Source organism: Monodon monoceros, unplaced genomic scaffold (assembly GCF_005190385.1).
Source record: "Monodon monoceros isolate NGI ecotype Baffin Bay Population unplaced genomic scaffold, NGI_Narwhal_1 Super_Scaffold_15, whole genome shotgun sequence".
Taxonomy (NCBI): Eukaryota; Metazoa; Chordata; class Mammalia; order Artiodactyla; family Monodontidae; genus Monodon; species Monodon monoceros.
Genome location: NW_021703771.1, coordinates 81,782,664 through 81,810,386, shown reverse-complemented (window position 1 = coordinate 81,810,386; position 27,723 = coordinate 81,782,664). Strand labels below are relative to the sequence as shown.

The following is a 27,723-nucleotide window of genomic DNA, read 5'->3' as shown; positions in this document are numbered from 1 at the left end:
TAGATCCGCAGTGTCTAACGGGAGTGTGCCACCCCTGCCTGCCTGGTGTCTGCTCGACCTCCAAGACCCAGATCGTAAGACAGGTCCTCCATGAGGCCGCCTGCCCACCCCACTACCTCCTCCAAGCTCTCAGACTACGCCACATACCTCTGCTGTACATTCTTCACATGGAAATGTTGTTTCCGTATATCTTCACTAAAATTCTGAACTTTCTTAGTGCAAGGTTTTTACCTGTTTTGTCTTTATAACCCCCAGTGCCTAGCATGTAGGGACACTCATTAAATGTTAGTGAATGAATGACAGCTCCCTCTTTCCTCGCCATACATCCGTCCTCACCGTGAGGCTGGGAAAGCACGCTACAGGAATGCGTGGGGGGGAGTAGATCAAGATGGTGACATGGGGGCTTCCCTGGTGGCGCAGTGGTTGAGAGTCCGCCCGCCGATGCAGGGACACGGGTTCGTGCCCCGGTCCGGGAAGATCCCACATGCTGCGGAGCGGCTGGGCCCGTGAGCCATGGCCGCTGGGCCTGCGCGTCCAGAGCCTGTGCTCCACAGCGGGAGAGGCCACAACAGTGAGAGGCCCATGTACCGCAAAAAAAAAAAAAAAAATTGGACTAAATCTTCTCAAATCCTGCCACTGCTTTATCAAATCAGTTTAGGTAATAATCTAAATCATTTGTTGTCACTTCAACCATCTTCACAGCTTCTTCACCAGGAGTAAATTCCACCTTAAGAAACAATTTTATGGGAATTCCCTGGTGGTCCAGTGGTTAGGCCTCGGTGCTTTCACTACCAGCCAGGGAACAAAGATCCTGCAGCCGCACGGCCAAGAAGAAAAGAAACAACTTTCTCTGCTCATCCATGAGAAGCAAGTTCTTATCCATAAAGTGTTATCATGAGACTGCAGCAATTCAGTCACATCTTCAGGCTCCACTTCTAATTCTAGTTCTCTTGCTGTTTCCACCACATCTGCAGTTATTTGCTTCACTGAAGTCTTGAACCCCTCAAAGTCACCCATGAGTGTTGGAATCAAACTCCTGTTAATGTTGATATTTTGACCTCTTCCAACGAATCATGAATGTTCTTCATGGCATCTGAAACGGTGAATCCTTTCCAGAGGTCTTCAATATACGTTGCCAAGATCCATCAGAGGAATCCCTATCTGTGGCAGGTATAGCCTTACGAAATGTATTTCTTAAATAATAAGAATTGAAAGTCAAAATGACTCTTTGATCCATGGACTGCAAGATGGGTGTTGTGTCAGCAGGCATGAAAACGACATGAATCTCGTTGTACTTCTCCATCAGAGCTCTTGGGTGACCAGGTGCATTGTCAGTGAGCAGTAATATCGTGAAAGGAACCTTTTTTTCTGAGCAGTAGGTCTCAACTATGGGCTTGAAATATTCAGTAGACCATGTTGTAAACAGCTGTGCTGTCATCCGGGCTTTGGTCGTTCTGTTTACAGAGCAGAGGCGGAGCAGGCTGAGCATAATTCTTAAGGGTCCCAGGATTTGGGGAACAGTAAACGAGCATTAGATTCAACTAAAAGTCACCAGGTGCATTCGCCCCTAACAAGAAAGTCAGCCTGTCCTTTGACGCTTTGAAGCCGGGCATTGACTTCTAACTCTGAAAGTCCTAGATGGCGTCTTCTTCCAAGGTAAGACTGTTTCATCTGCTGTTCAGCGTAGCATGAATGATCTCAGCTGGATCTTCTCCATCAGCACCTGCTGCTTCACCTCGTACTTTGATGTGGTGGAGACGGCTTGTTTCCTTAACCCTCATGAGCCAACCTCTGCTGGCTTCACACTTTTCTTCTGCAGCTTCCTCACCTCTCTCAGCCTTCACAGAACTGAAGAGAGTCGGGGCCTTTCTCTGGATTAGGCTTTGGTTTAAGGGAATGTTGTGGCTGATTTGATCTGTCCAGACCACTCAAACTTTCTTCATATCAGCAATAAGGCTATTGCACTTTCTTATCGTTCATGTGTCCGCTGGAGTAGCGCTTTAAATTTCCTTCAAGAGCTTTTCCTTTGCGTTCACAGCTTGACTAAACGTTTGGTGCAAGAGGCCTGGCTTTCGGCCTGTGTCGGCCTTGGACACGCCTTCCTCACTGAGCTTAATCACTTCTAGCTTTTGATTTAAAGCGAGAGACTTACAACACTTCCTTTCATTTGAACACTTAGAGGACACTGTAGGGTTATTAATCGGCCTGATTTCAATATTGTTGTGTCTCAGGGAATAAGGAGGCCCAAGGAGAGGGGGAGAGACACAGGGGAGTGCCCGGTCTATGGAGCAGTCAGAGCACACACAACATTTATCACTTAAGTTGGAAGTCTTATATGGGCGCGGTTCATGGGGCCTCAAAAAAGTTACAATAGTAACATCAAAGGTCACTGATCACAGATCACCGTGACAAATACACTAATGATGGAAAAGTTTGAATTATTGTGAGACAAATGTGACAAAATGTGTGACAAAAAGTGACACAAAGACACGAAGTGAGCCAATGCTATTGGGAAAGTGGCGCTGACAGACTTGCTTGAGGCACAGTTGCCACAAACCTTCAATTGTTGAAGTGCAACAAAGGGAAGCACAATAAAATGAGGTATGCCTGTACGGCTATACGCTATACAGCCACAGGGATCCAGAGATTAGCTGAGTGACTCCTCTACACCAGACAAAGGAGAAAATAGCCACCTTGAAACAGGAACCCCAACTCTCAACTTCTAGAGGCGCAAAGGGTTTGGACGTCACATCTAGGGCCCCAGCTGTTAAGATTCCCACCAGAAGGCCTGGCTCCCACAACAGCTAGCTCTGAAAACCAACAGGGCTTGTGTCCATGAGACCCATAAGACTATAGCAAACAAAGAAGCGATTCTTAACAGACGCACAAGCACTCACCATGGCTATCCCCCCAGGGCTTAGCGGGGGCTACTCTTCATTGCCGTGGCTTCTCTTGTTGCGGAGCACGGGCTCTAGTCTAGGTGAACAGGCTTCAGTAGTTATGGCACGTGGGCTCAGTAGTTGTAGCTTGGGTACTTAGTTGCTCCTCGGCATGTGGGATCTTCCCGGACCAGGGGTCGAACCCGTGTCCCCTGCACTGGCAGGCGGATTCTTAACCACCGCACCACCAGGGAGGCCCCTGTGTCAGTAATCTTTTGATTCATAAGAGAAAATAAGATTCCCACAATAAACCACTGTTCCCTCCTTCAGCCTCCTAAATTAGAAGAATAAAGCCACCATTTTGCCCAGGGAAAGATAGATAATAATAATTTACCCTTGTGTAGTACTTGGTTACAAAGCACTTTCAAATACACCATCACATGTTGAGCCTCACTGCAACGTTTTGCAGTGGATTTAGATGACAGGCAAGGTAGGAGGAGGGAGAGTGACCTGCCAGGAGCTATAGAGTTGATCATCACCAGATCAGTAGTGCTTACTGGTGTCACTCTGCATTTTGAAAAAGGGAGACATGCAGGTTAATGCTGGCTGTCCCAGGGTGGCAAACTTAAATGCTAACAGGCACCAGACTAGTAATATAAACAAGCCGAGTAGGCTGGATTAAGCTCACAGGCCTCTCAATGTTTTGAGTGTAAAGATACAGTACACTTTTCGTCTAACTTTCCTATTTCAACAAACAGAACAACAGCAGAATAGCACATCAAAGCACTAGCCTGCAAGAACAGTTACACACGGACCGCGATGGAGTCTGTGCCAGGCCAGGGTGCGCATAGCTTGTCAGTGCCACGCGGCTGCGTCACTCAGGTCAGTTGTTACCAGGCAGAGATGAGGGACCCATGTCACCAGATCTCCCCAACTGGTTTTTTAAGGTTTGAGTAGCTTGAAATCCATGTGTTTATGTTAAATATCCTTATTTTTAAAGGTCAAGAACTAACTTAAAAAAAATGTAAACATCTATCCATAGGTGGAATTGTGTCTGCAGACTGTGTTCCATGACTTTGAACCTTATTTCTGCTAAGTCTGAATTTCTTATAATCAATTAAAAGAAGGAAAATAGAGAGATTCAGTAAACATTTATAAAGTACCTACTATGCTCCATGCACAGTACTCGGTATTTTGGATACAACATTAAACATAGCCCAGCCTCTGATCTCATGAGGTTTATTATCTAGTGCCATAGAAAAACATCTTAACAAGTAATTAAAATGTTTACGTGCCAGCAGCCACAAAAGGGGACGCTCAGGAAGCTATGACATCCAGGCTTCTAAGAGATTTAAAGAACTGGTCACAGGAAGGAATGAAATCTAACGCCTAAAAAATGAACTGTCCAGGCAAGGATGGCACGAAGGGCGCTTTAGGCAGAGGGACAAGATATGCAGAGTTCTAGAGATGAAAGAGAATGGCATACTCAGAGAAATGAGGGAAGCTCAGTATGACTGTTGTATAAGTGTTGGTGGCAGTAGCCATAGTAGGCAGCGCTCAGCAAATAAAGTCTTATGAGTCAGGTTACGGAGGTTAGAGTTAAGGGCAGTGAGAAGGCATTAAAGGATTTTAATGAGATTGACATCATCAGATTGATGTTTTTGAAAGATCACCAGCTGTAATAGGAAAAACATGAGGGAATCGTAATAGGTCGTGTTTTTAGGAAGCCAACTCTGAGACCCTTGAGGTTTGAGTGCAGGTACGGGAGGGCATTTTGGGGACTAGCTCTGTGCAGGGTGACGGCAAAGGGAGGGGGTGAGCTGCAGTACAGCTGCAGCAGGGGCCTCAGCCAGTCCTGTAAGGAGCTCTGGGGCTAGGATGGTCCTTCAGATTTGCTCTGCATCAAGGGGGACAGGAGGGCAGGAGTTTACACCCCCTCACATAGACCAGTCTTTGGCTGTGAGCTCCCCCGACCCAGGAGGGAGCAGGACCTTGGGGGAAGAAGCCACTTGCTTCAGCTGAGGGCAAGTCCTGGATAGAGACTTAGCCGAGAGCTGTGTGTTGCCAACATACCCAGTGGCCGGGGAAATAGTTGCTCTGGCCAGTTTCACAGCACTCACTACAGTCCTCCCCTTGCACTCTGAGAGAATGAGGAAGAGACCACGGAGGTTTACAAGAGGGAAGTAAGCGGGCTGAACTACAGCTCACATCCGTGCAGCTGGGCTGGGGTTGTGACTGTTTCGCCCTCACCCTCAGCCAGGCACCTCTAGGTTATCCCTGATGGGTCCAAACCCCTGCTTACCTGCCTTTCTAAAGCCATGACTACTGAGCGTGACCATTTGCTATCCAGATTGGGCAGGAGAGCACCAAGGGATGCCACAGTGAATCACCTGGGTGCCAACCGTATTCCTCCTCCCTCCATTCCATAGCTGCAGCCCTACCTTTTCCTAATGGTCACTTATCCCTGCCAGAAAGGTGACTCCTTTCCTTGCCTGCCAGTCTCTGGGTAAACACATAAGGTGACCAAATGGCAGCTGTAGCTTGAAGTTTAATAGAATTCTTGGTGTGTTCCCTGGTAGAAGCATCTTCCCTGTGGAAACCAGAGCCTCTGTATCTGTAAGGCTCCAAGTTGCCCAGGTAGAGCACAGATTCCCAGGTGGGTCACTGAGAGTAATAATAAGTGGGGCTTACATTCCTACTCCCACCATCGTATTCTACCTATTGGAGACACGGTATCGTACTGTGGTTTTTTATTTAGAGTGTAAATCTCGTCTTGAAGATTAGCACCTCAGGGTGGGAGGGAGACACAAGAGGGAGGGGATATGGGGATATATGTATACATATAGCTGATTCACTTTGTTATACAGAAGAAACTAAGACACCATTGTAAAGCAATTATACTCCAATAATGTTAAAAAAATAATAATAAAATTTTAAAAAATAAAAGAATAGCACCTCATCTCCACTTACTGCTGGAGATGTAGGAGCTCCAGCTGCATCTTGAAAGGCAGGCCGATCACTAGGTCAGATCAGCAGCTTCTGGTGATATGATATGTGACAGGACCAGTGTGCACTATGGTCATGTGCCCTCTGTGACATGCCCTTTGCTAGAAAGTGGGTTTTCTTAGTCCAGTGTGATGTTATACAAGATCCCATAAGCCTTCAGATGGTGGTTCTGTCTGAGGCTCTGTTGTCAAGAAAGGCAAACCCATACCTAGAATAGGACTCAGTTCCTGTCAAGATGGAATTTTTACCTCTCCTGGTAAAAATATAATCAACTTGACATCCGCAGTCAGATCGTTCTCCTTGAAGGATGTGCCGTACTAGGGACTTAATGTTGCTGGCACGTTGGACATTGGCAGTGGCAGTAGCTACCTCAGACTTGGCAAGTGAAAGCCCAAGCTATAGGATCCGAGCAGAGCTGCCGTCTTGCCACCGTGAGTGCTCCATTCAGGAGCCCATTGACGAGCACTGGTGTGGCTGGCTGATGTCAACTGGCTGGATCATTCTACTTACTAGTTGAAGGCCCCTTTCTGTGGCAGATGCTCTCCTGTGGGCATTAATATGTTGTATATTTCATGCCCGCTCTCACAATTCTATCCATGTGCCTTTTATGCAGATCTCCTTGTCTTCTTTGTCCTCGTCCTGGATGTGCCACCTTCCTCTCGTGAAGGATTGCAGCTGACGCTCCAGCTGCATGGGGCTCAGGAGCACGCTGGGAGCTTTTTCCAAACAGCGCCGCTCAGAACTCTAGACATTGCCATTGTGATTCTCTTACTGGCTTGCAATAAACTCCATGCGACATCTCTTCCCACCACACACACCTTGAATACCATGGGGTCTGCCTATTTGTATGGCCCCAGAGACAGGACTGCTTGCACTGGAGCCAACCCAGGGCACAGCCCTTCGCAGCTCTGACACCACTCAAAGCTTCCAGCGCTCGTGTCCCACGGGGAATGGCCTCTTCTCTGGCCGCCAGCTGGCAAGTGTTCAACTCTGTCCCCTGCCCCATCGTATGGTCTGTGTCCCAGGACCACTCCTGGTACCAGCTGTCGTAGGTCACGTTCCCAGGGAAACCACCTCTGAGTCTGGCAGACAGAGGGTGTCTGTGGGCGTGCTCTCAGGAATGACACCTTAGGAAGAGAGGGAAGCAGGACAGAGCGGAGGGAGAAGCTGAAGTGATGCCGTTACAACGGGAGATGAGGGGAGCTAGAGGCGGGGCGGCTCTTGAGAGTTGTCTCACCCTGAGTGTGGGGCTGGAGGCTGAACTTGAGCCCCCGTCCATCCATACGTCAACTGGTCATTGGGTGTGTGTTGTCCCCACCTCCACAAGGAATGAGGCCGTGCTTTGACTTAGGGAAAGTCCCGTGTAGCATCTCAGCAGAGATGCAGCCAAAGTTGCCCGCAGCTGGGGAAACCAGTGCCCAAGGTGGGGCAGGGCTGCGGTGCAGCCAAGGATCCACCAGCAGAGTCAAGACGAGAGACTCATCGGGGTGCTGACAAGGGCAGCGGGGATACAGAGAGGTGGTGGGTCTCAGGTAGGACCCAGACCTTGGCAATGAATTAGAGGACAGGACGAGAGCAGTAATGAGTTAACGTCAATGCTCAAATTTCCACCTTGGGTGAACTTGGGTGGGTAACAGTGCCATTCACTGGGAGAGGAAACACAGGGACAGAAGCAAGGTGCTCGGGGAGAGATGACGAGTTCACTCTGGACACCTCAGCAGACGTGCTCGGCAGGTAAAGGAATAGATGCGTAGACCACCTCAGAGGGATGCCTTGGCTGATAAAGACACCGATTAATCATCTCCAGTTGATCGCCCTCACCCAGGACCCCTACCTCAACCTCCCCGGTTCTACCACCGGAGGCTGAGGGACGTGCCTCCCCTGGAGAAGGAGAGCAAAACAGCGATGGCTCAGGAGGACTGGATTCCTGGGTGTGCTTGGCTGACTCACTGCAGACTTATCTCCTGGCCATTTACTGCTGTTCACACAGGTGCAGCCCCAGAATCAGGAGACGGGGGGAATTTATTATCCCCAGAGGTCTAGGTCCACAGTTACTTGGGAGTGTAGCTCCTGAATCGCCTGTTGGTTTAAGTAATGCAGCTTTATCAATGCACTTCGCTCAGATTCTTGACCCTGGATGTGTAGGGTGGCAGACGTGCAGACACGTAGTGACGGTGCTAGAGCCCAGGAAACGCAGGCGCACCGTCCGCCTGTCATTCAGTAGGAAGGAGGAGGACAGGTGCAGAAGACGACGCTGGGGCTTCTGTAGTGCCTTCCCCAAGCACTTGGTCTGTTGGCCCCGGGGGAGCAGAAATGGCCCTGGGCTACTGCTCAGGACAGGCTATGATCTCCACTTCCGGGCAAGTTTGTCAATTCTTACAGCGTTTTTCCTCACCTGCCACACTGGGCCAGCAAGGCCTACAAACAATGGAAAGAGAATGTATGTGAAGGATTTTATGCCTTGTAAAGTACTACAGAATGGTACAACTTTGAGGTTTGGGTATTTTTAAGGCTGAATGCTAAAAATGTCAGGCACTAGAGAGAGAAAATGAAAGACAACATTGAAAAACAAACAGAGGCACACTTCAGCGTGTGGACACACACTCACACATACACACACAGAAACATTCACACACACTCACATACACTCACTCTTACACATACACACACTCACAAACATTCACACACAGTCACACAAACACATTCACATTCACACACTCACTCTCACACACACACACATACACACACACTCACACTCACTCATTCACACATCAAACTTTACCACGCAGACCCAGGGCTCCGTCTCTCCGACAGCCCCTCCTGTTCTCCAGCAGTTGTTCTCTTCTCCTCCGGGGCCATCAGTGGAGAGAGAGAAACTGGGCTGCCCGCAGCGCTGCCTGGGGCTTCAGCCTCTCTCCCTAGGGGGTTTCTAGACGCCTCCCCAGCCCCAGGAGTTCCACGCAGCCTGGTGTCCACACTGAAGGACACGATCACTCCCCGGTCCCAGCCGGAGCTCAGCCCTCCTCGCAGACACCAGGCCAGAGTCCCCGCCTCGGCTGCCTCCCCGCGTGGGGAGCTCACGTGGAGCTGCCCCGAGCCCTCTGGATCCACGCGGGTTTAGGAGTCCTGGCCGGCTCGCTAGAGGAGGCCTGAAAGCACAGCCCTCACCTGAACCCACTTGTCCAGACCCTGCGCCCCAGACTCAGGAGCAGCTGTTGGAACAACGCCATAACATGGAAAGTATTTTTACAGAAACTTGTTACCACACACATATACCTCCCCCCCCACACACACCACACAATATATTCAACACACATATATCGCATACACACACATATGTGGTATATCTGCATGTGTATACTCAACACACACAGACCACACACCCATGCCCCATACACACCCCACCCCACATAAACACCACACACACAACACATACGTACATCACACACAAAACACACACACCGCACATACACACTCACCATACGCATCACAGATACCCACTCACCACAGACGCACACACACCGGAGACTGTTTCATCTCCCCCCCAAGAAGACATGCCCTGGAGATTCCCTGCATTTCCTCCTCGAGCAGGAAGAGGGGAAATACCTGCAGAGCTTCTCTCAGCCACCAGATGGCGCTAAATCCTAAGGGGAAATCATGTATTTTTTAAGAAATGGTGGCCACAAGTGAAGTGACCTGGGGAAAAAGGAGTGTGCACTGCTTTCAGTTGACAGCAGGGGCAGGAGAATCAAGACAGGCGCAGCATCTCTGAGTGAAGTACAGACTTGAAAAACTAAGAGCTAGATCCTGCCTTCAATGAATCCTTTATTCACTGATTGATTTAAAATGGGGGGGGGGGAATATAGGTATTTATATATTGCCATCCGCAGGACAGGAGGGCTTGTAGACCAATTGTGGGGAAAATAATTCATCTGCTCTCCCTGATCACCTCTGATCAAATGAAGCAGTTGCCGAACACATGCATGAAGGGTCAGCACATTTTAATTTATTGCTGTTGCTTTCCAAGTTTACCTTTAATTTCTTTCAGCCAGAACTCAGTGTACATCTCTTATATGATCATCCCTATCCTATGAGGAATCCGTGGTCAGGCAGGACGGTTTTGAAGTCAGACTGATCTGGTGTTGAAAATAAGTCTCAGCCGTGACTAGCTGTAATGGTTGATTTTTGTGTGTCAGCTTGGTTAAGCTATGTTGCATGGTTTTTTGGTCAAACACTAGTCTCCGTGCTGCTGGGATGGTTTCTGTAGATGTGGTCAACACCTACCATCAGTTAGCTGACTTTAAGTAAAGGAGATGACCTGTAACGTAGGTGGGCCTCATCTAATCACTTGAAGGCCTTAAGAGCAAAGACTGAGATTTCCCAGATGAGAAGGAATTCAGCCTCCTGACTGTAACATAGACACTCCACCTGTGTCTCCAGCCTGCCCTACAGATTTTGAACTTGCTAGTTCCCACGATCCCATGAGCCAATTCCTTAAAGTAAATCCACATATTTTATACATACGTATGTATCCTACTGGTTCTGTCTCTCTAGAGAACCCTAACTGATACATGAACTGCGGTCATCATTAAGTGAATTATGTAACCTCTCCAAGCCTTACTTTCCTCATCTGTAATATGATGTTGTAAATTCAAAAGGATTTAATGAACAATGCATGCATTACACCTAGTGTGGAGCCTGACAAATCACAGTGTGCAGTAAACAAGGTGGTTCTTTCCTCATCCATCCTCATTCCAGCACACACACACCCCACACGATTACATCAGGCTGCAGAGATTCGATGTACACATTCAAGACAACGTGTGCTCTAGCACACACACACAATTCCTTGTATCTGTGTTGACTGCAGTGTATGCGGATGTTCTGCTACTTCTCACAAGGTAGTCCACAGACCAGCTGCTTGGGCATCACCCAGGAACATGTCAAGACCTACTGATCCAGAAACTGGGAGGAGGCTGTTGGCGAGCGGGGGGGGGGGGGGGGGGGGGGGGGGTGGGAGATCTACAGCAATTTGTGTTTGAACAAGGCCTCCAGGTGGTACTAATGCAAGCCACAGGCTAAGAACCACTGTTCTGCTAACTTGTAAGCGCTACAAGGCAGGGATTTTTTCGTTTGTTGTTTGTTTATCATCTCTTTTGTTTACATAGCCCTAGTACCTAGAACAGTGCCTGGCACATCACAGGCGTCCAGCACATATTTGCTGAATGAAGGGATTTCTGTGCCAGCTCTAGCAAAGAATAATAGTCAGCTTTGTACCAGAGTATCTACACTTTACACAAAGGACAAGCTTGTTCTCTGCTCTGGCTTCCTCTGTGCATTAGTGATGCTTCCACATTCAAAATCCTTTCTACATTGATAATTTTAGTCATTACCGACCTGAGCAAGCCATGAACTAGCGATCTCCGTCATCCAGGATACAACTTAGCTTATCTTCCTCGCTCAAGTGCAGTTTTTCCCATTTGTCAATGTGTGATAATAGCTGAACACAAAGAACTTTAAAATTCCCATTAAATGATACCTATTAATAATCTTTTTTTAACATCTTTATTGGAGTATAATTGCTCTACAATGGTGTGTTAGTTTCTGCTTTATAACAAAGTGAATCAGTTATACGTATGTTCCCACATCTCTTCCCTCTTGCGTCTCCCTCCCTCCCACCCTTCCTATCCCACCCCTCTAGGTGGTCACAAAGCACCGAGCTGATCTCCCTGTGCTATGCGGCTGCTTCCCACTAGCTATCTATTTTACGTTTGGTAGTGTATATATGTCCTATTAATAATCTTAATATTTATGTTGTCCCATTTCCCCATCAATCTTAAAATATGCTAATAGACATTATTTATTTACTTTCCTTCCTCTCTGCGAAGCAGTCGAGGTCCCATGGGGCAGGGCTATATAAGGTCTAAGTGGCGATCCAAGTGGTGCTTGGTACCACCCATTGCACTAAGAACAGAAACCACCACTGTTCATGCCATCATCAAGTATATTCTTCCAAACTGAATTTGAGAGCGTGGCCCGGGAAGCTGGGAACTTAGTACAGAGAGTGCAGCCCCGGCCAGACGCCCCGTTACATCCTAGCACTTAAGTGATTTCTTTCTAAATACACATAGGGATAAAGATATACAGAGTAGTTATTTCTGGTATATGTTTATTATATAAATTAATACTATGTAAATACATATACTCCCCCGAAAATAGAGAGTAATGATAGTTCCAAGAATCTTCGGGCCTGAAAGGGGAATGCGGTGTTCCGACTCACCAGCAGGGGGCGCGCTGCTCACAAGCAGGGGTCTTGGACCAGAACACCTGACCGTGCTGTGACTCTGGGGAAGTTGGGACCCGCTTCTTTCTGTGGAGGTGGGTGTTTTCAGTAAGGATGTGGCAAGTGAGTGCTGTCTGGGCATGCAGTTTTGATGATAAAGGTGAACATTTCAAAGTCGGCATTCACCTGAAAGCATTCACAATCTGAATTAAGCCAGCTGTTTTCAGGGATTCATGGCAATCTGATCCTTTTTGGACAATAGATTTAAAGTGACTTTTAGAATTAGGATATACTTGTCTGATTATTGACTAAACAGATGTCACAAATAAGTTTCCTAAAGCAGGAAAGATGACATGAATTCGAACAGTCTCTCAAGTTGTTCTAACTTGCATACGTATTAACAGGGTCTCCTAGGCACAAATTTTAAAGCCTCTGGGGGCACTTTGCTTTGATTTACCTGTGTTTTTTAAAGGAGACGTCAGCAGTCTTTTCGGTTTATACAAACTCCTACAGTCTGATAGTGTCATCTCTATAAATGCGAGGTGAGGACAATTATGACAAGATAATGGTTATGATCATTGAAAAGACGAACTTGGCATTCACGGGGCACCAGGCTATTTGCTAAGCACTTGTATTCTTGACTCGCGACCACCCTTGTGAGGTGTGGACTTTATTCGTCACACGTGCAAATGAGAAGGGGCTGAGGCTCGGTGTCTGTCCACGGTTACCCAGCAAGTAAAGAAGGATGCTGGCACTTAAACCCAGGCACTGATGACTCCAAAGCCCTGCTCTGAACCACTTCCCATGACACGGACATCTCTAAGTGTTCACTTAACAATGATCACCTTATAAACAAAACCCATGGCCCTTCTTGAGCCACAGACTGTCTGTCATGCCAATACTTGACCTCGCTGAGGCAATTTTGAAGGTATATAGGAGACTGTAGGAAATTGCTATTTTTAGCCATCAACTATGTAAGAAGAGAGACTTGTCCCGTTCCACCCACACCGCATCCCGCCCCCTACCCCCCACTCGCACTCACACACGTTCCTCCTCACGAAGGGTGAACAGAAAGTAGGCACAAAGGTCTGTGCAATTAACCTGCCACACTGCCCTATATGAGCCACAGTTAATCACAGGTAGGACGATAATGCTGAGTGACAACCACGCCTTCACCTCCTGGCAGCACAATGACAACTCACTCTTCTCAGCTTGATGACTAAAGGCATAAGAGAGGGTGAGTTTATCCAACTAAACATGCTTTCCAGGCCCAAGTGAGATGGCTCCCAAGCCTCCCTGCACCCCACAAGCCCCCAGGGCGTTTTTAAGGATTCACATTTCTGGACCCCATTCCAGACCTACTGAATCCAAATCTCCAGGTTGTGAGCACAAGCAAAGGTGTGCATGTGTTTTCTAAATCCCTAGGTGATCCTGTAGCAGTGGGCATCCGACCTCAAATCTGAATTCAGATCATTCCAGAAGGATTTGAATATCAGTATCAAGGATACTCATAAAAGATGCTAAGCAGAGATCTCAGCAGAAGAGACTTGATGACAACTCTTTTCCCCAGGGATTGATAGTCGAAGGTCTAACACAGTCATCTGGGCACATGAGGGTGACCCAGAGCTGTGTTTCTTGGTTCCCCACATCAGTTAGGCCAGCAGCAGTAGAGGTGGGTCTCTGGCTGTCCTTCCACGTGGATCCAAGTGGGTGATGCGGAAGAAACAAGAATAACGTTGATGCGGGCAGAGGCCTCCTGAGAGGTTTTGGGCGCTCTCCGTGGCTCTGTTCTACCAAGGAGGAAGGAAGCCCACAGTGTTAGGGGCAGTGGGACTATCAGAGATGAAAAGGACAGAGAAAAGGCATTGGCTTTGGCAACTGTGGCCTCACTTGTGTCCTTTCTGAGAACAGTTTCAGCAGGTCAGGCAGAAGTGAGATCCAGCCACAAAGCAGTGGGTCAAAGAGTGGTGGAGAGTGAGGGCGTCGGCTGGGCACAGAGGAAGCAGAGATTTCCCGCCCCTCGGCCTCAGGGTGTGGAACCACTCTGTGACAGTGCCATGGCCTTCAACCCTTAGTCCTCTCTGTAACATGTGACGTCATCGTGAAAGAAACTGTAGCGGCAAAAGCACGGGGTCTGAAATCAGAGAGCCCAGGGGTTATACACTGAACCTGCTGCTGAGTCTCTGTGGCCGCAGGCAAGTTCGTTGCTTCTTGAAACTGAGGTTTCTTCCTCTGAAATAGTTGACAGCAGCCCTACCTATTAGGAAGGCTACAATCACTAAATTAAATGATCTACTCCGAGCTCCTGACAGACAGAGAGCACAGCTTCCTAATATAATACACATGGTCACTGTTACTTCTTTTTTTTCAATTAATTTATTTATCGGAGTAGCATTGCTTTACCATGTTCTGTTAGCTGCCGCTGTACGATGAAGCGAATCAGCTGTACGTGTACTTATGTCCCTCCCTCTGCGGCTGCTCACTGCAAACCTATTACAGCTTTGTAGCCGTCACGGCACGATTCTTAGACACAGCTCTGTCTTCTTCATGGAATCAATGGGAAAACCAGCCAGAGGACAAGAGAGCTGGTTCCATGAGCATGTGAGGAACGGGATGCCATGCCATTTAATTTATTGATTTACTTTTTAAAAAATTAAACTACAGTTGATTTACAATATTGTGTTAGTTTCAGGTGTACAGCAAAGTGATTCAGTTATACATATACATACATATATATTTATGTGTGTGCATATATATAGATTCTTTTGCAGATTCTTTTCCATTATAGGTATTATAAGATATTGAATATAGTTCCCTGTGCTATAGAGTAAATCCTCGTTGTTTATCTGTCTATATATAGTAGGTGTATCTGTTCATCCCAAACTCCTAATTTATCCCTCTCCCCCTACCCCACCCTTTCCCCTTTGGTAACCATAAGTTTATTTTCTGTGTCTGTGAATCTATTTTTTTCATAAATAAACTTATTTGTATTACTAAACATTTATTTTGTACTCTGCATCTGATCATTCCAATCTCCACAACCTTTGCTGGTCAAGTTCTGCAGTTTTGCATTTCTGCCACTTTCACTCATGGTAGCTTGTTTTCACCTGTATTTGGTGACTTTTTTATTGTGATCTCAGGTTTCTTGGAATTTTATTTGTGTGATTTTTTTTTTTCTTTTTGAGGTTTGTCTTTTTAAAGTGCATTACTCTACAGAAAATATTTTTGCTTCAGCCAGGTTCTTGGGTATACTGCCAATCCGGGAGTATTTCAAATTAACTTTTTGGCGTGAGTCCATTTTTAAGCTAATCAAGTGGTATGAATTCTTTTCACAAACGCTGTGCATAAGGCTTAGTGGTTGGGAATTCTCAGAGGAACTTTGTCTCTCCGACCTGCTCCACCATAGGACGAAGGCTGATACCAGCACATAAGTCTTTTTCATCAATTCTTTATCAGTTCTCTCTTCTGGGAGGATTTTTCCACCTTCCACCCTGCTCTGGCCCAGGTCCCATCTCTGCTTGTAAAGACCAGGCCTTGGACAGCCTGTGACTAGGAAAATAGCCCCATAGCAAACACCAGATTCCTCCCTCCCTGCACCAGTAAGATTTTCTCTTTCTTATCCTGACCTTCAGGGATTTTCCTGACTTTTCCATCAGATCAACCATTAGGCAAAAACTTTTCTTGCATATTTCGTCCAGCATTTTTAGGTATATAGACCTCGGAGAAATTGCACTTAGCATGCAGTGTGCCATATTGCTGAAAAGTGGCATCTTCAAATTAGTCTTTGATAAGTAACATTATATATTTCTCTGATCTGTATGCCTCCAGTAAGCAATTTTAAACCACTACTACAGAATGACAAGCTCCTGAACCTTAAAAAGAGAAGCTGGGGACGTAGGATCGGGAAGGGTATTTGCTATGTTCACTTAGGGTTAGGACCACACGTGATCTGAGCTGATTGGAAGACGCGTACTTGAGATACAAAGCTACTTACTAAATCTTGTGTCCGTTCTCTTTCATCACAGCTTCATCACCGGGCTCTGGGCCATGAGTGGTCTCTACGTTGTCCCAGAGCCAAAGGAAGTTTTCTGTGACCTGTGGTTGCTTCTTAGGGTTAAACTGATTCTGCTTTATTCTAACAAAGTATTTACAAATCACATGACGTCATCTGAGTTACAAAGGAAGTTTCCTTTGTGAACGGGAGAGCTGATTAACAGAAAGAAATTGGTTTCACCTCAATGACCACCATCAGGGATGCACCCCACATGCCCTTGCTGGTTCACGGGGTCCTGTTCCAGACGATTGTCGGGCTGGTGCCTTCATGGGATGTGTCATTTGTTCACTGACTCAGCTAAAATGTACTGAGTGCCCGCTAGGTACCATGCACTGTGCCAGATGCTGGAGAGAAGAGGAAGACACAAACGTGATCTTGGCCTTGGGTGGATTCACTTTCTATTGGAAATAACAGAAAAATTAATACTAATTACCATAAAAACCATTAAATGCTGCAAATGAGGTGCAAACATAGTTATTTACCTCCTAATACTTCACTCTTAAAGAGTGAAAACTTAAACATTTCAAAAATATTTAGAATCTAATGATGAAATGATAAAAATTGGATTCGTATCTGGGATGGAGGATCCACTCACCGGATTCCACATCTGATCTAGGTCCCTCTCTGCACTGTGGTATCCGAGGGTGATTGCTCTACTTACTGACACAGTCGTTTCTTTTTGGCTGTGTTGGGTCTTCGTTGCTGCGCGCGGGCTTTCTCTAGTTGCAGCGAACGGGGGCTACTCTTCGTTGCGGTGCGTGTGCCCCTCGCTGCGGGGGCTTCTCTTGTTGCGGAGCACGGGCTCTAGGTGCGTGAGCTTCAGTAGTTGCAGCGCGCGGGCTCAGTAGTTGTGCCACCTGGGCTTAGTTGCTCTGCGGCATGTGGGATCTTCCCAGACCAGGGACTGAGCCCATGTCCCCTGCATTGGCAGGCGGATTCTCAACCACGGAAGCCCTGACACATTCGTTTCTGAGCACAGCCATCCCAGCACCACTTACTTTCACTCTCACCATCTAGAAAACCTGCTAAGAGACCATGGTGCTGGGTGGAGACCCCGTGTGTGAGCATCTCTGGTTTGGGTTTCCATCCTTCAGGTTTTCCACATTTTTGATTTGATTGGCCCTGGTGCTGTTATACACGAGGTGAGCATTCTGAAACCTGGCACTTGGCGTTTTTACTACTCAGAGGCCTCCTTTGTAGAATAAGTTTGATAGCTGCCTGATTTCTCTAGGTTACTTTGATGGGCCACTGAAATGATGGAGATCAAAGTGTAAAAAACAATGTGTTACAACTTTGTAAAGTATCATCAACGTTATTATTAGAGTAATATCAGAGTATTAGAGCATTTCATGTCATTTGATTTCTTCACTAATTTATATTTTAAGTCATTTTTATTACTTTCTTAATCTAAAAATAGCTCTGGGAATGTTTTAAGAGTCATTACAAATTAATAAAATGACCCACACGTTTGTATTAATTTTAAAGCATAGAAGAAAATAATTTAATACCATAGAGGCCAAGAAGGAGGGGTTCTGTTTGGATTAACATTTTGAAATATATTTCTAGACCACAGAGTTCTTGTACTAAATCCCAAAATGTACCCATTCTTTTTCTGCATGTGTCATTCAACACTGAAGTAAGTGAAGAGATTGTAGTGTCTGAACAATTAGACAGGCACAGAATATCTTCGGCGGCTCCTTTGAAATCCCTCCTCCTTTTCGTGGTATATGAGTCAGGGGTGATTCATTCCTCTGACTTGAATAATGTTAGCAAACATTTCTGAGAGCTTGCTGTAGGTCTGGAGGTCATTCTGTTATCAGGTAATGTGTGTCAGATACTTGTCCTGAACCTTCAAAGAAATTAACCCACTTGGTCCTTGATATCACAATGCACTAGGCATTTTGATTTCCATCTGAGATGGGAACTTTCAGAGAGTTAAGGAATGTTCCCAAGGCCACGCACCCAGGTGGAGCTGGGATTTGAACCCAGGCGGCTATGGCTCCAGAGCCCAATCTTGACCTCTAGCTGTTCCGCATTCCTGCTGCCACTTCCTCTATCATATCAGCTTCACCTCCCTGTTCCTGCCCCGTCCTGTCTGTGACCACGTTCCTGTCCAGGTGCAGGAATGAAAGATAATAAGATGTTGAAGAAAGTTTAAAAGCAAAGATTTTGGAGTCACACAGACTCTGCTGCTTGTCAGATTTGGGCAGTTGTTTAACATGTCTAGTCCTCTATGTAAAATAAAAACTAGTACACTGACCTGATGAAACATCTAGCAAGAAGGTTTTAAGAGTATGTGTCACCTTGCCTGCATGTTAAGCACCCAGTAGATGTTACGTGTTACAATTATTCAAGACCATAAAAAAGAGGAACTCAAAACTGCAAAACTGCAGTCTTGTCTTAGCTTGTAGGCACAGGCCAGATGTTGAAACCATGTTGGTGCTTGTCCCTGCATGGCCAGGAGCCGCCCACCACTTGTCAAGTGAGTTGACTGTTGAGCTTCTTGCCTGAAGGCACTTCCATCTCTAAGAACTTCCCGTGCAGTGTTTCAAGGGACCCACGTTGGAGCCCACTGTGAAGATCTGACTTTCAGCTCCTTCTGTCTCATTTACCCAGGCCTACCGAGTTGATGAGAAGACGGCAGAGCGGGCTCGGTGGGAGCACGCCTCCAAAGAAACGATCAAGAAGACCTCTAAACCCTGTCCCCGTTGCCACGTGCCGGTGGAAAAACATGGTGAGTCTGGGCTGGGCAAGAAGTGAGGGCGTCTCAGGGCGTCGGCTGCGTGGCTGGGACAGTCAGGGGCTCTACGAGGGCTTGCTAGCTGGGAAGTTCAGCGCTGGGACTTGGGCGCCATCTGGCCAGAGTTTGAGTCTCAGCTCTCTCACGTCAAGCTTCTTAGCCTCCTAAGCTGCAAGTCCTCTTCTGTAAAATAGAGCTGATAACAGAAGCTGCCCCGCAGCAATAGAGCCATATGACACGGTGGGTGGCAAATGCCTCCCGGTGCCTGGCACAGAGAAAGCACTCGAGAAACGCTAGCTGCCCTTATTATTATTTATTATTAACACTACTGAACACTTTGCACCTGCTTTTTATAAACAAGTGCTAGGGAGACGTTCCAGTCCAATATTTCCCCCAGAGCGCCCTCCACACTACTTTGGTGTCTAGAGCTACTCAGCGGGGAAAGGCAGGTGCCACCACGTCACATACATCTGGCACTCGGTTCCCACTGTATCCCCTCTTGGAGAATAACAACAAGGAAAACAACTGACTTGTACTGAGCACTTACTGAATGCTGGTTCTAAGTCCCCTTCGAGTATCAGATCATTTAATCCTCACAGACACCACATAAGGAAGCTATTATTATCCCCATTCGTAACATACATTCAAGCCGTTCAGAGAATGCCTTTTGTAAAGAATCTGTTTAACTTGGTGTAACCAGTTGGTTCGCAATTTTTTGGCCGTGAAACTCTCTCTTTCACGTCAGTGATTCCTATCCCTTCGAACACGGGACACACTCCGGGCTCTGGTTTCACCATCCCTGTGGCGGAAGAGTTAGTGCCTTATGTTGGGGTGACGCTTGGCTCCGTCATTAAACTATCCTTTCCATGAGTGTGTTTCTGAATGGGACTTTTGCCTTCTACCAGCTTCTCTCTAAATTTCAAGCATGGGAGGGGATAACTTGGGGACACCTCTGGATGGATGAAACGACATTCACCGTAGTCAGGGGCTCCCAGGAGCCCACGTATATCTGCTGCTTTGCACAGCTTTACGGGCTTAGAAACACCACCGTCCGTATTCAGATGGTTCTCCCTGGGGATAGTCTACACCCAGGGCAGCGTCTCCCTTCCCTTACACGTGTGGTCACGTCCATGCATCCTCACACCCTGGGAGCCACCACAACTGTGGGGAGACCTGAGAGAGCTCCTACCAGAAGGAGCCCCTCCCAGCTCCCAGCTCCTTGCCTCCTGCCAAGTGGCCCCATGTAACCGCTGGAGGCCACTGAGAGGGAGACCAGCTGGGCTCTGGGGACACGACCATGCTCGTGGCTGTGGTTTTTCCTCCCCCCGTTGACCTCCCCCTGCTCTGATGGCTGCTCTGTGTGATCATGTGGCCTGGGGGCCATCGCTGTGTAACCCTCCGGGCTCTGTAGTGTTGCTGGAAGTCAAACTCCAGTCTATATTCAGAGCATTCCTCTGGCCTGCCCCCTTCCCAGGGGCCCTGCTACCTCGCGGGAGCTGGCGGGGCACCCATGCCATCCACCTTAAAGCCATCCCAGCCCAGCACCCAGCCTTCTTTCTAAATGTGAAACATGTCAGTACGTGCGCGGTAGGGTCAGCAGCATTAGCTCGGCTGAGAAATAAACGAAGCACAGGTACTGTTTTTCCCATGTTCTCTTCACTGGGCCTTCACTAGCCACCCTTATTATTACATATTATTAACACTATTAAACACTTTGCATCTGATAAAAAAAAAAAGAAGATGGTAGGGAAACTTCCCGGTCCAATATTTCCCCAGAGTGCTCTGATATCTAGAGATACTCACTGGTTTGTCGGGGCTGAGAGCTGGCCTGCTGTGCGTGAAACCCAGCCCTCGGCCCCAGGGTGGGCCCTGAGGCTCTCTTTCCTCAGAAGAGTACCCGATAAATAAATATTTGTTGAACTTAAAAGGAGCTAGGAAAGGAGATAGACACATAAATAGATAACCTTATAAAATATGACAGAGAAAACAAGCTAGTAAAGGAAGACCTTGTGGTTAAGAGACGGCTTCCTGGTGGAGATGATGCCTGAGCCGAGAATAAGGGTCAGGGTTACAAGCCAGGCAAGGACGTGGCAGAGAAGCCTTCCAGGCAGCCAGCAGGTGCAAAGGCAGGGAGGGTAGAGCATCAGTGCCAGTGTGTGCAAGAAGCCCAGCTGTTTGGAGTTCCTGGAAAAGGTTGAGGAGCATCTGCTGAAGCGGTGGGTGGCAGGAATGTAGGGCCCAGAATGACATGCAGGGCTTGGACCTGATTCTGTAAGACAGGGAACCGCTCCGGGCTGTGAGGCCAGAAAACGACGTGCTCAGGCCTGCCTTGAGTCAGACCACACCTGCAGCCCCAGAAGGTGGAATTGAAGGGGTCAGATGATTCCTGACTATAGACATGTTTCCTAATCTGGTTCTTTCTTTGAAATATTGTGATGTACTCTCCATGGAAAGCTCTGATTTTTCACCTATAGATTTTTGGTTTTAGTGTCTACAACTGATTTTAATTTTTAACAAAACGTGTGTTCACTTTACAATAACCAGGGTAGCATGTTAAAGGTGTATCCCCATTGGACACGCAATTCTGTCTCTTGGAATTTTGATTCCTTGCCAAAGGTCCAGGTACATGTGTTCCAGAATATTCTCAGAATCATTAAATCATGAAAAATTGGAGCATATGCAGGTGTTCTTTAATGGGTAGAGGGACAGGCAATCTTTAAAAGAATGAGGCAGAGCTAAATATACTAAAAAACAAAAAAATGCACAGAATATATTGTTGAGGGAAAATGCTTCTTCGCAATTCTGTGTAGTGTATGATCATGAAGGACTAAAGGGAAGGTTTATGTTTTCTCAAAATTTTGTTTGAATCAATTTGAGATGAATGACCCGTACTGAGAAAGTGTCAGACAGTAACAACACATCTAGGAGTCTGGGATTAGGCAGGACTGGATTTCGTTTCAGGAAAACCTGATTCTCCCACTGGCTTAGAGGTCACACCTATAGATTTTTAACCTATGAACTGAAAAGCTGAAACTTTCAGCTTATTAATGATAGTCTCTACTGTTTTAAAGGATATCACTACGACCAGAACAAACTTAGGCTCCATTAGCAAGAAAAGCTAGTCTCATTATCTAGCTGTCTACCTAAATTCATAGCCTGTTTCCTATTCAACTGAATCCCAGAAAAGTAGTTCTTCCTTCAGCAAAGCTGTCATGATGATGAGAATTATTTCCATTTTAAACGCAGGCTGAACTTGGCACTCCCTCCTACAACGCCCTTTAATCCCCGGAAGTTCTTCCTTTACTTCCACCTCAAACAGATGAGATTCAGGATTCATTTTCTCTGCAGTAAGCGTCTGTTGCCCGTTAAATTTGCCTTCAGGTCGTTCAAGAGCTTCTGATCTCTCATTAAATCTAAGGGCAGAGTGGCCAGGCCATGGCGTGTTGGCTGTGCACCGTTGGGGCTTTTCATGTTTTGAGCATCAGTCAGGAGACGGAATCCTCTAAGAGGGAAGCTAGACTTTCTCCATGCAAATATCCACACATGAGCACGGCGCGGTCAGCAGCTTCTTGCTCGAGTTTACGTTTAAGCCGGCAAGGCTTTTAGAATTGGAGTCCCTGACTCTTCTCCAAATTATGGGGTCTAGCATATTCCTTCCATATTACACACCAGGAAGAAAAGAAAGTTAACAACATGAATATCCTCTCTCTTGCTATTTCCTTTCTTCTTATTCCACTGTGCCATTGTGAATCTAGTTTCTATAATAAAATCTTACTTGTTAAAGCTAGTATTCCAGATCCGTTGAGATTTTGGTATAATAGGAAAACATTCTCAACCTTTCATTCAGTCTCACTTAATAGTCCGTTGAATTTGAATACATTGCTTAAGCATTCTTTATGATATTCCAGAGAAATTTAAGTGATTATACAGTATTACATTATTTATTATATTATTGACATCCTAAGTGCACAATGAATAAATATGTGTTGAAAATTACACAATCCTGTTATTGTGTAATGCTAATTGGGAAATAGTAAGAGAAAAGTATCACACGTTTTTCCCTTTATTTTCCACATATTTGAATTTTTAAATGATCTTTAAAGCAAACCAAAAAGAAGTAGAAAACTATGGTATTTTAAATGCCCTTAAGTTGGTCTAAAACAAATGCCTTTAGTTACATAATCATAAATATTTTATATTAGCGCAAGCTCTCATGCCAAGCTTCTAATATAAAAATGAGACAGCACTGGGCTTCCTTGGTGGCGAAGTGGTTGAGAGTCCACCTGCCGATGCAGGGGACATGGGTTCGTGCCCCGGTCCGGGAAGATCCCACATGCCGCGGAGCGGCTGGGCCCGTGAGCCATGGCCGCTGAGCCTGCGCGTCCGGAGACGGTGCTCCGCAACGGGAGAGGCCACAGCGGTGAGAGGCCCGCGTACCGCAAAAAAAAAAAAAAAATGAGACAGCACTGAAGCAATTCTTGGGAAATTTGGCAAGAAAAAATGGCTTAACAAGACAATTGGTAAAGTTGAACAATGGAGCACATTCGGTGCTACATGGAATTCAAGGAAAGACATTGCTTTTGATGGGTTATCTGGGAAAGTCACTCACAAACATTTCTCTACATATAACTTCATACAAATAACTTTCTCTTGACTTCGCGGCAGACTTGGTGTCTGATCCCCAGAAGCAAGTAGGGAACGTATTTAACAAATGGGGGAGGTGGGGAATCCCAAAATAAGGGACTTTTCATCTCATACTGGAAAGGCCCTGTTCCATGAAAGAAAGAACATTGGAATCACCCACATCTTGGTTAAACCTCCGGCTTCACACTAAAAAGCCTTGAGACCTTGAGAAAATTCTGCAACCAGTTAACACCCTCATCTCACAAGGTGCTGTTGAGGAATAAATGACATAACAGATGTAGAGCACCTAGTATTATTCATTAGTTTCTCGCTATCCTCATCTTAAATAAAATTTTGAATAGCATGAAGTAACCTATTCACTATTAAATGCTTTTGGAACAGCTGTCCCAACTCCTGTCTTATGAATTTTTTCAAGCCAAGTAATACTGAAGAAATGATAAAAATTACTCATAGTATATATTGACGTTATTATGTATTAAATTGTTAAATATATTATTTGTATACTTAAAATATTAAATTTACTGTATATTTAAATAAGGAATCGACCCCGTCTGTGAAACACAAACGTTTGTCTTTAAATCCCATCTTAAGAGAAGTCAGTAAACTCAGATTTACAAGTAAAATTTGCCCTTGATGGACGTGTCATGCTTCCATCTCACTCATTTCTTTTTTTTTTTTTGAATTTTTATTGGAGTATAGTTGATTTACAATGTGTTAGTTTCAGGTGTACAGCAAAGTGAATCAGATATATATCTCCATTCTTTTTCAGATTTTTTTTCCCGTATAGGTTATTCTCTCATTTCTTAACGAATGTCAGAACTTTAGAACTTCCCAGTGGCCTTTCTGGTTTGTTTTCCTCAGTTCAGATTCTGCTCTTGGATTGCTTGCAATAATTCTGTTAGGAAGCATTTCTGGAACAGAAGGTTGGTGCGGGAGTGTTTCCCGGGTGCTTATTTGTGGCCTCTGTCTGCCCACAGGAGGGTGCATGCACATGAAGTGCCCGCAGCCCCAGTGCCAGCTCGAGTGGTGCTGGAACTGCGGCTTGGAGTGGAACCGCGCCTGCATGGGGGACCACTGGTTCGACGTGTAGCTGGAGCAGTGGCCACGCAGGCGCACTCAGCCGCCATCCCGCTGGGAAACATACAGAGTGTCCTAGTGTCATCTGCTACTTCTCCTTTCTCTAAACACACACGCGCACACACACACACACACACACACACACACTCTTCAAGTTCTTTCCAAAATCACAAAAACAGTTATAAGAGAAGCTCCCAGGATCCCTTTCATTGTGCCCCTGAGAAACAGCCAAGCTAATGGTGAGACAATCAGGAAGTATTCGCGGGCCTCGGCAATACGCGGACACCAGGGCACAGATGGCAGTGCAATTCACCTTTTGTGTGGGTTGTCATTCTTGAGTGAATTCAAGTCAGCCTGGAAAAATACACAGAGATTTCTCAGGTTCAATTACCTGCCTTTTACCTTCAGCAAACAATGGGAAGAAGCCTTTGGTGAGGTGGGAGATAGCTTTGAGGAACTACTGTCAGTGGTTCTCTCTAAGACTGACTGCAATGGATTCCGAGAACGACATTCACAGCTTAAAAAGCGATGCCCTTATTTAAATTTTCAGAAAGCATCTATTCCCAAAGAGCACAGCCAATAGTCAAAACCATGTGTTTATCCCCAAGAATTCTATTTTTATGTATTGCATTAATGAAATATCAACTCTGCACGAATCAGCTTGTCAACTAACTGAGAAATTATGAAACTTAATCTGAACATTGAATGTTCAAATGTATAGTGAAGAAATCAAAACTTAGTGTACTTTCACTTCATTTAATTATATGCAACGTTAGAAAGAAATTGTTTTTCTGAGAATATTACACAATCGAGAATTTGATTTTAGACATTCATTTTGAGCTTGGAGAATAAGCTCATACATCTGGCTTCACTGTCAATGTAATGAATAAGGTGCCTCTAGAGAAGACACTTTTAGAAATGATTTCATAATGATTTTCAGTGTTAACAAACATGCAGGTTATTAAAGCAGAATCTGTAAAGAAGGAGCGTTTCCAGATCATCAAAATGAAATTTTATGCACTTTCTGTCCACCTGGACCATGTTAACTATATTTTTTTGTATCAAAATATTTTATACCAAAATATTTTATTCTGGACCCCTTTTCAGATCTGATTCAGATTAAAGTTGTCAAAGCAACAGAGTGCAAAGGGAAACTGCAACAACAACAAAAATGTGCCTAAAAGGATAAAGGGGGTCATTGGGGACGAATCGTGGTGATACGGAACCAAAATGCATTATAAGTGTAATTAACATGGCTCAGGACAGCCCACTCGGGGCTCTGCCGCCCCAACGGGTTATTCAGAGTTCTTTTCTCTAGGATGTAAACTCACACGAGAATATTTCCTCACATTAACATGGCTTGAATTGGATTGGTTATCAAGTTTTCATCCTTTTTTTATTTTTGAGGCATTCACGATACATCAAAAAGAGATGTGTTTACACTGAATGCAGCAAACCCCATCCTCCACAGCACAGCGTGTGATGGAAAAGTCAAACCGCTGTCTTTGTTCTCGTCCGCCTTCTCAGGAAGATCATGACCATCACTGAGGGTGTAATGACTCTCACTAGAGCACAGGGTTTCTTTTGGATTTAGAGACCCTGGAAATTATGAAATCTATAGCAGGCCCTGTCTTTGTAGATGTAGCACCAGAAATCCTTGCTGGAGGGAGAGGGGGAAGGACCCCAGCAGACTCCCCCAGGACATCTGTCCCTCTGTCCCTAACCATCCATCCAGGGACAGTCCCCCCTCTCCGTCTTCCTCAGAGGTCCTGCAGCTGGGAAATGATAGGGGGGAGGCAGCCTCGTCAGTGGGAACGGCCTCACATGGCTTCACTCTGTCGGAAAATCCAACCTCCCCAGCATGGCCCAGAGGCTGCCACCTCCTGTCAGGGAGCCTATGGACGGTACAGAGATAGCGGAGAGCCAGTCTCCCAAGTAAGAAAGAGGCAGGTCACCAGGCTGGAGCCCCACATCCCCATGGCTGGCATCAGGGCTCAGCCTGGAACGCACGCGGGGCCTGCCTGCGAGTTACCGACAGTCCCAGCAGGTAGCAGCTCCGTACGCGGAGCCGGCAGGACAGTCAGGTGGTTCCCTCTGTAGGGGGGCACCCAGCGTCTTATACCCGCCACAGCTTTGCGGTTTAATGACTTTGCTGTTACTGCCCCCTCCCGATCTGCATGGTTTGTTGGGTGCGCCAGGCAGACAAGGTTTGCTCCCACTCGTGCAGGCAGTAGACGTCCTAGGTCCCTGCTACTTCCCTGGTGGTACCTTCTTTTTTTTTTTTCAGAATAGAATACTGATTCTCAAAACAAGTTAAAGAACAAGCAGCCACTGTAAATGAGTGTGAACCACAAACCACTATAAATGAACATGTCTGAGCATTGAACGGTGCAACAAACTGTGAATCTAGCAAAAGAACAGAAATAAAGTCTTTGCAGAAGAATCTTTATTTTTCTCTGAACTGTGTAAAGAAATACTTGGCAACTATGTCTAAGGTTGTACTCAAATTGTCAATAAAAGTATCCAAAGAGTTTCTGAGTCCATCTTTGAAGACATGTTATCAATAAATGCTGAAGGCGTGGGAGGGAAGCCCAGGACGTGCCACTCGTGGCCCGAAAAGGTTACCTGGTGAGGCCGTGGCCATCGTGTCTCTATTCTGAGCTCCAGATGAACCCCGGCTGTTTTAAAACTAGGTAGTTTCTCCAGTGCTATCAAAATTTAAAAGGGCTCTACAAGGGGGAGGTGGGGAGGGGAGGGAAGGATTGGGAGTTTGGGGTCAGCAGATGCAAACTAGTATATACAGGATGGATAAACAACAAGGTCCTACTGTAGAGCACAGGGAACTATATTCAATATCCTGTGATAAATTAAACCATAATGAAAAAGAATATATATGTATAACTGAGTCAATTTGCTGTACAGCAGAAATTAACACAACCATTGTAAATCAACTATATTTCAATAAAATTTTTAAAAAATTTTGACAGGGCTCTGAAAAGCAAACCATCACTTAAAAATCTCACAGTTACTTTCCTGCCTT

At 46.0% G+C, this 27,723-nt stretch overlaps 1 protein-coding gene across 12 annotated transcripts in view; it reads left to right on the top strand.

Moving 5' to 3' along the window:
• Positions 1 to 27,723, top strand: part of AGPAT4 (1-acylglycerol-3-phosphate O-acyltransferase 4) — a 1,398,816-nt gene that overhangs the window by 1,210,850 nt on the left and 160,243 nt on the right. For 11 of the 12 annotated variants that reach the window (XR_003793727.1, XR_003793728.1, XM_029224043.1 and 8 more), the window contains one exon: positions 18,839 to 18,956. Coding sequence is in view for 10 of the 12 variants with exons in the window: in XM_029224043.1 (XP_029079876.1) it covers positions 18,839 to 18,956 (118 nt within the window). In the remaining 2 variants the exon portion in view is untranslated. Of the gene's footprint in view, positions 1 to 18,838; positions 18,957 to 24,583; positions 25,704 to 27,723 lie in introns of those variants that run through there. The other variant, XM_029224052.1, reaches the window with a different exon arrangement.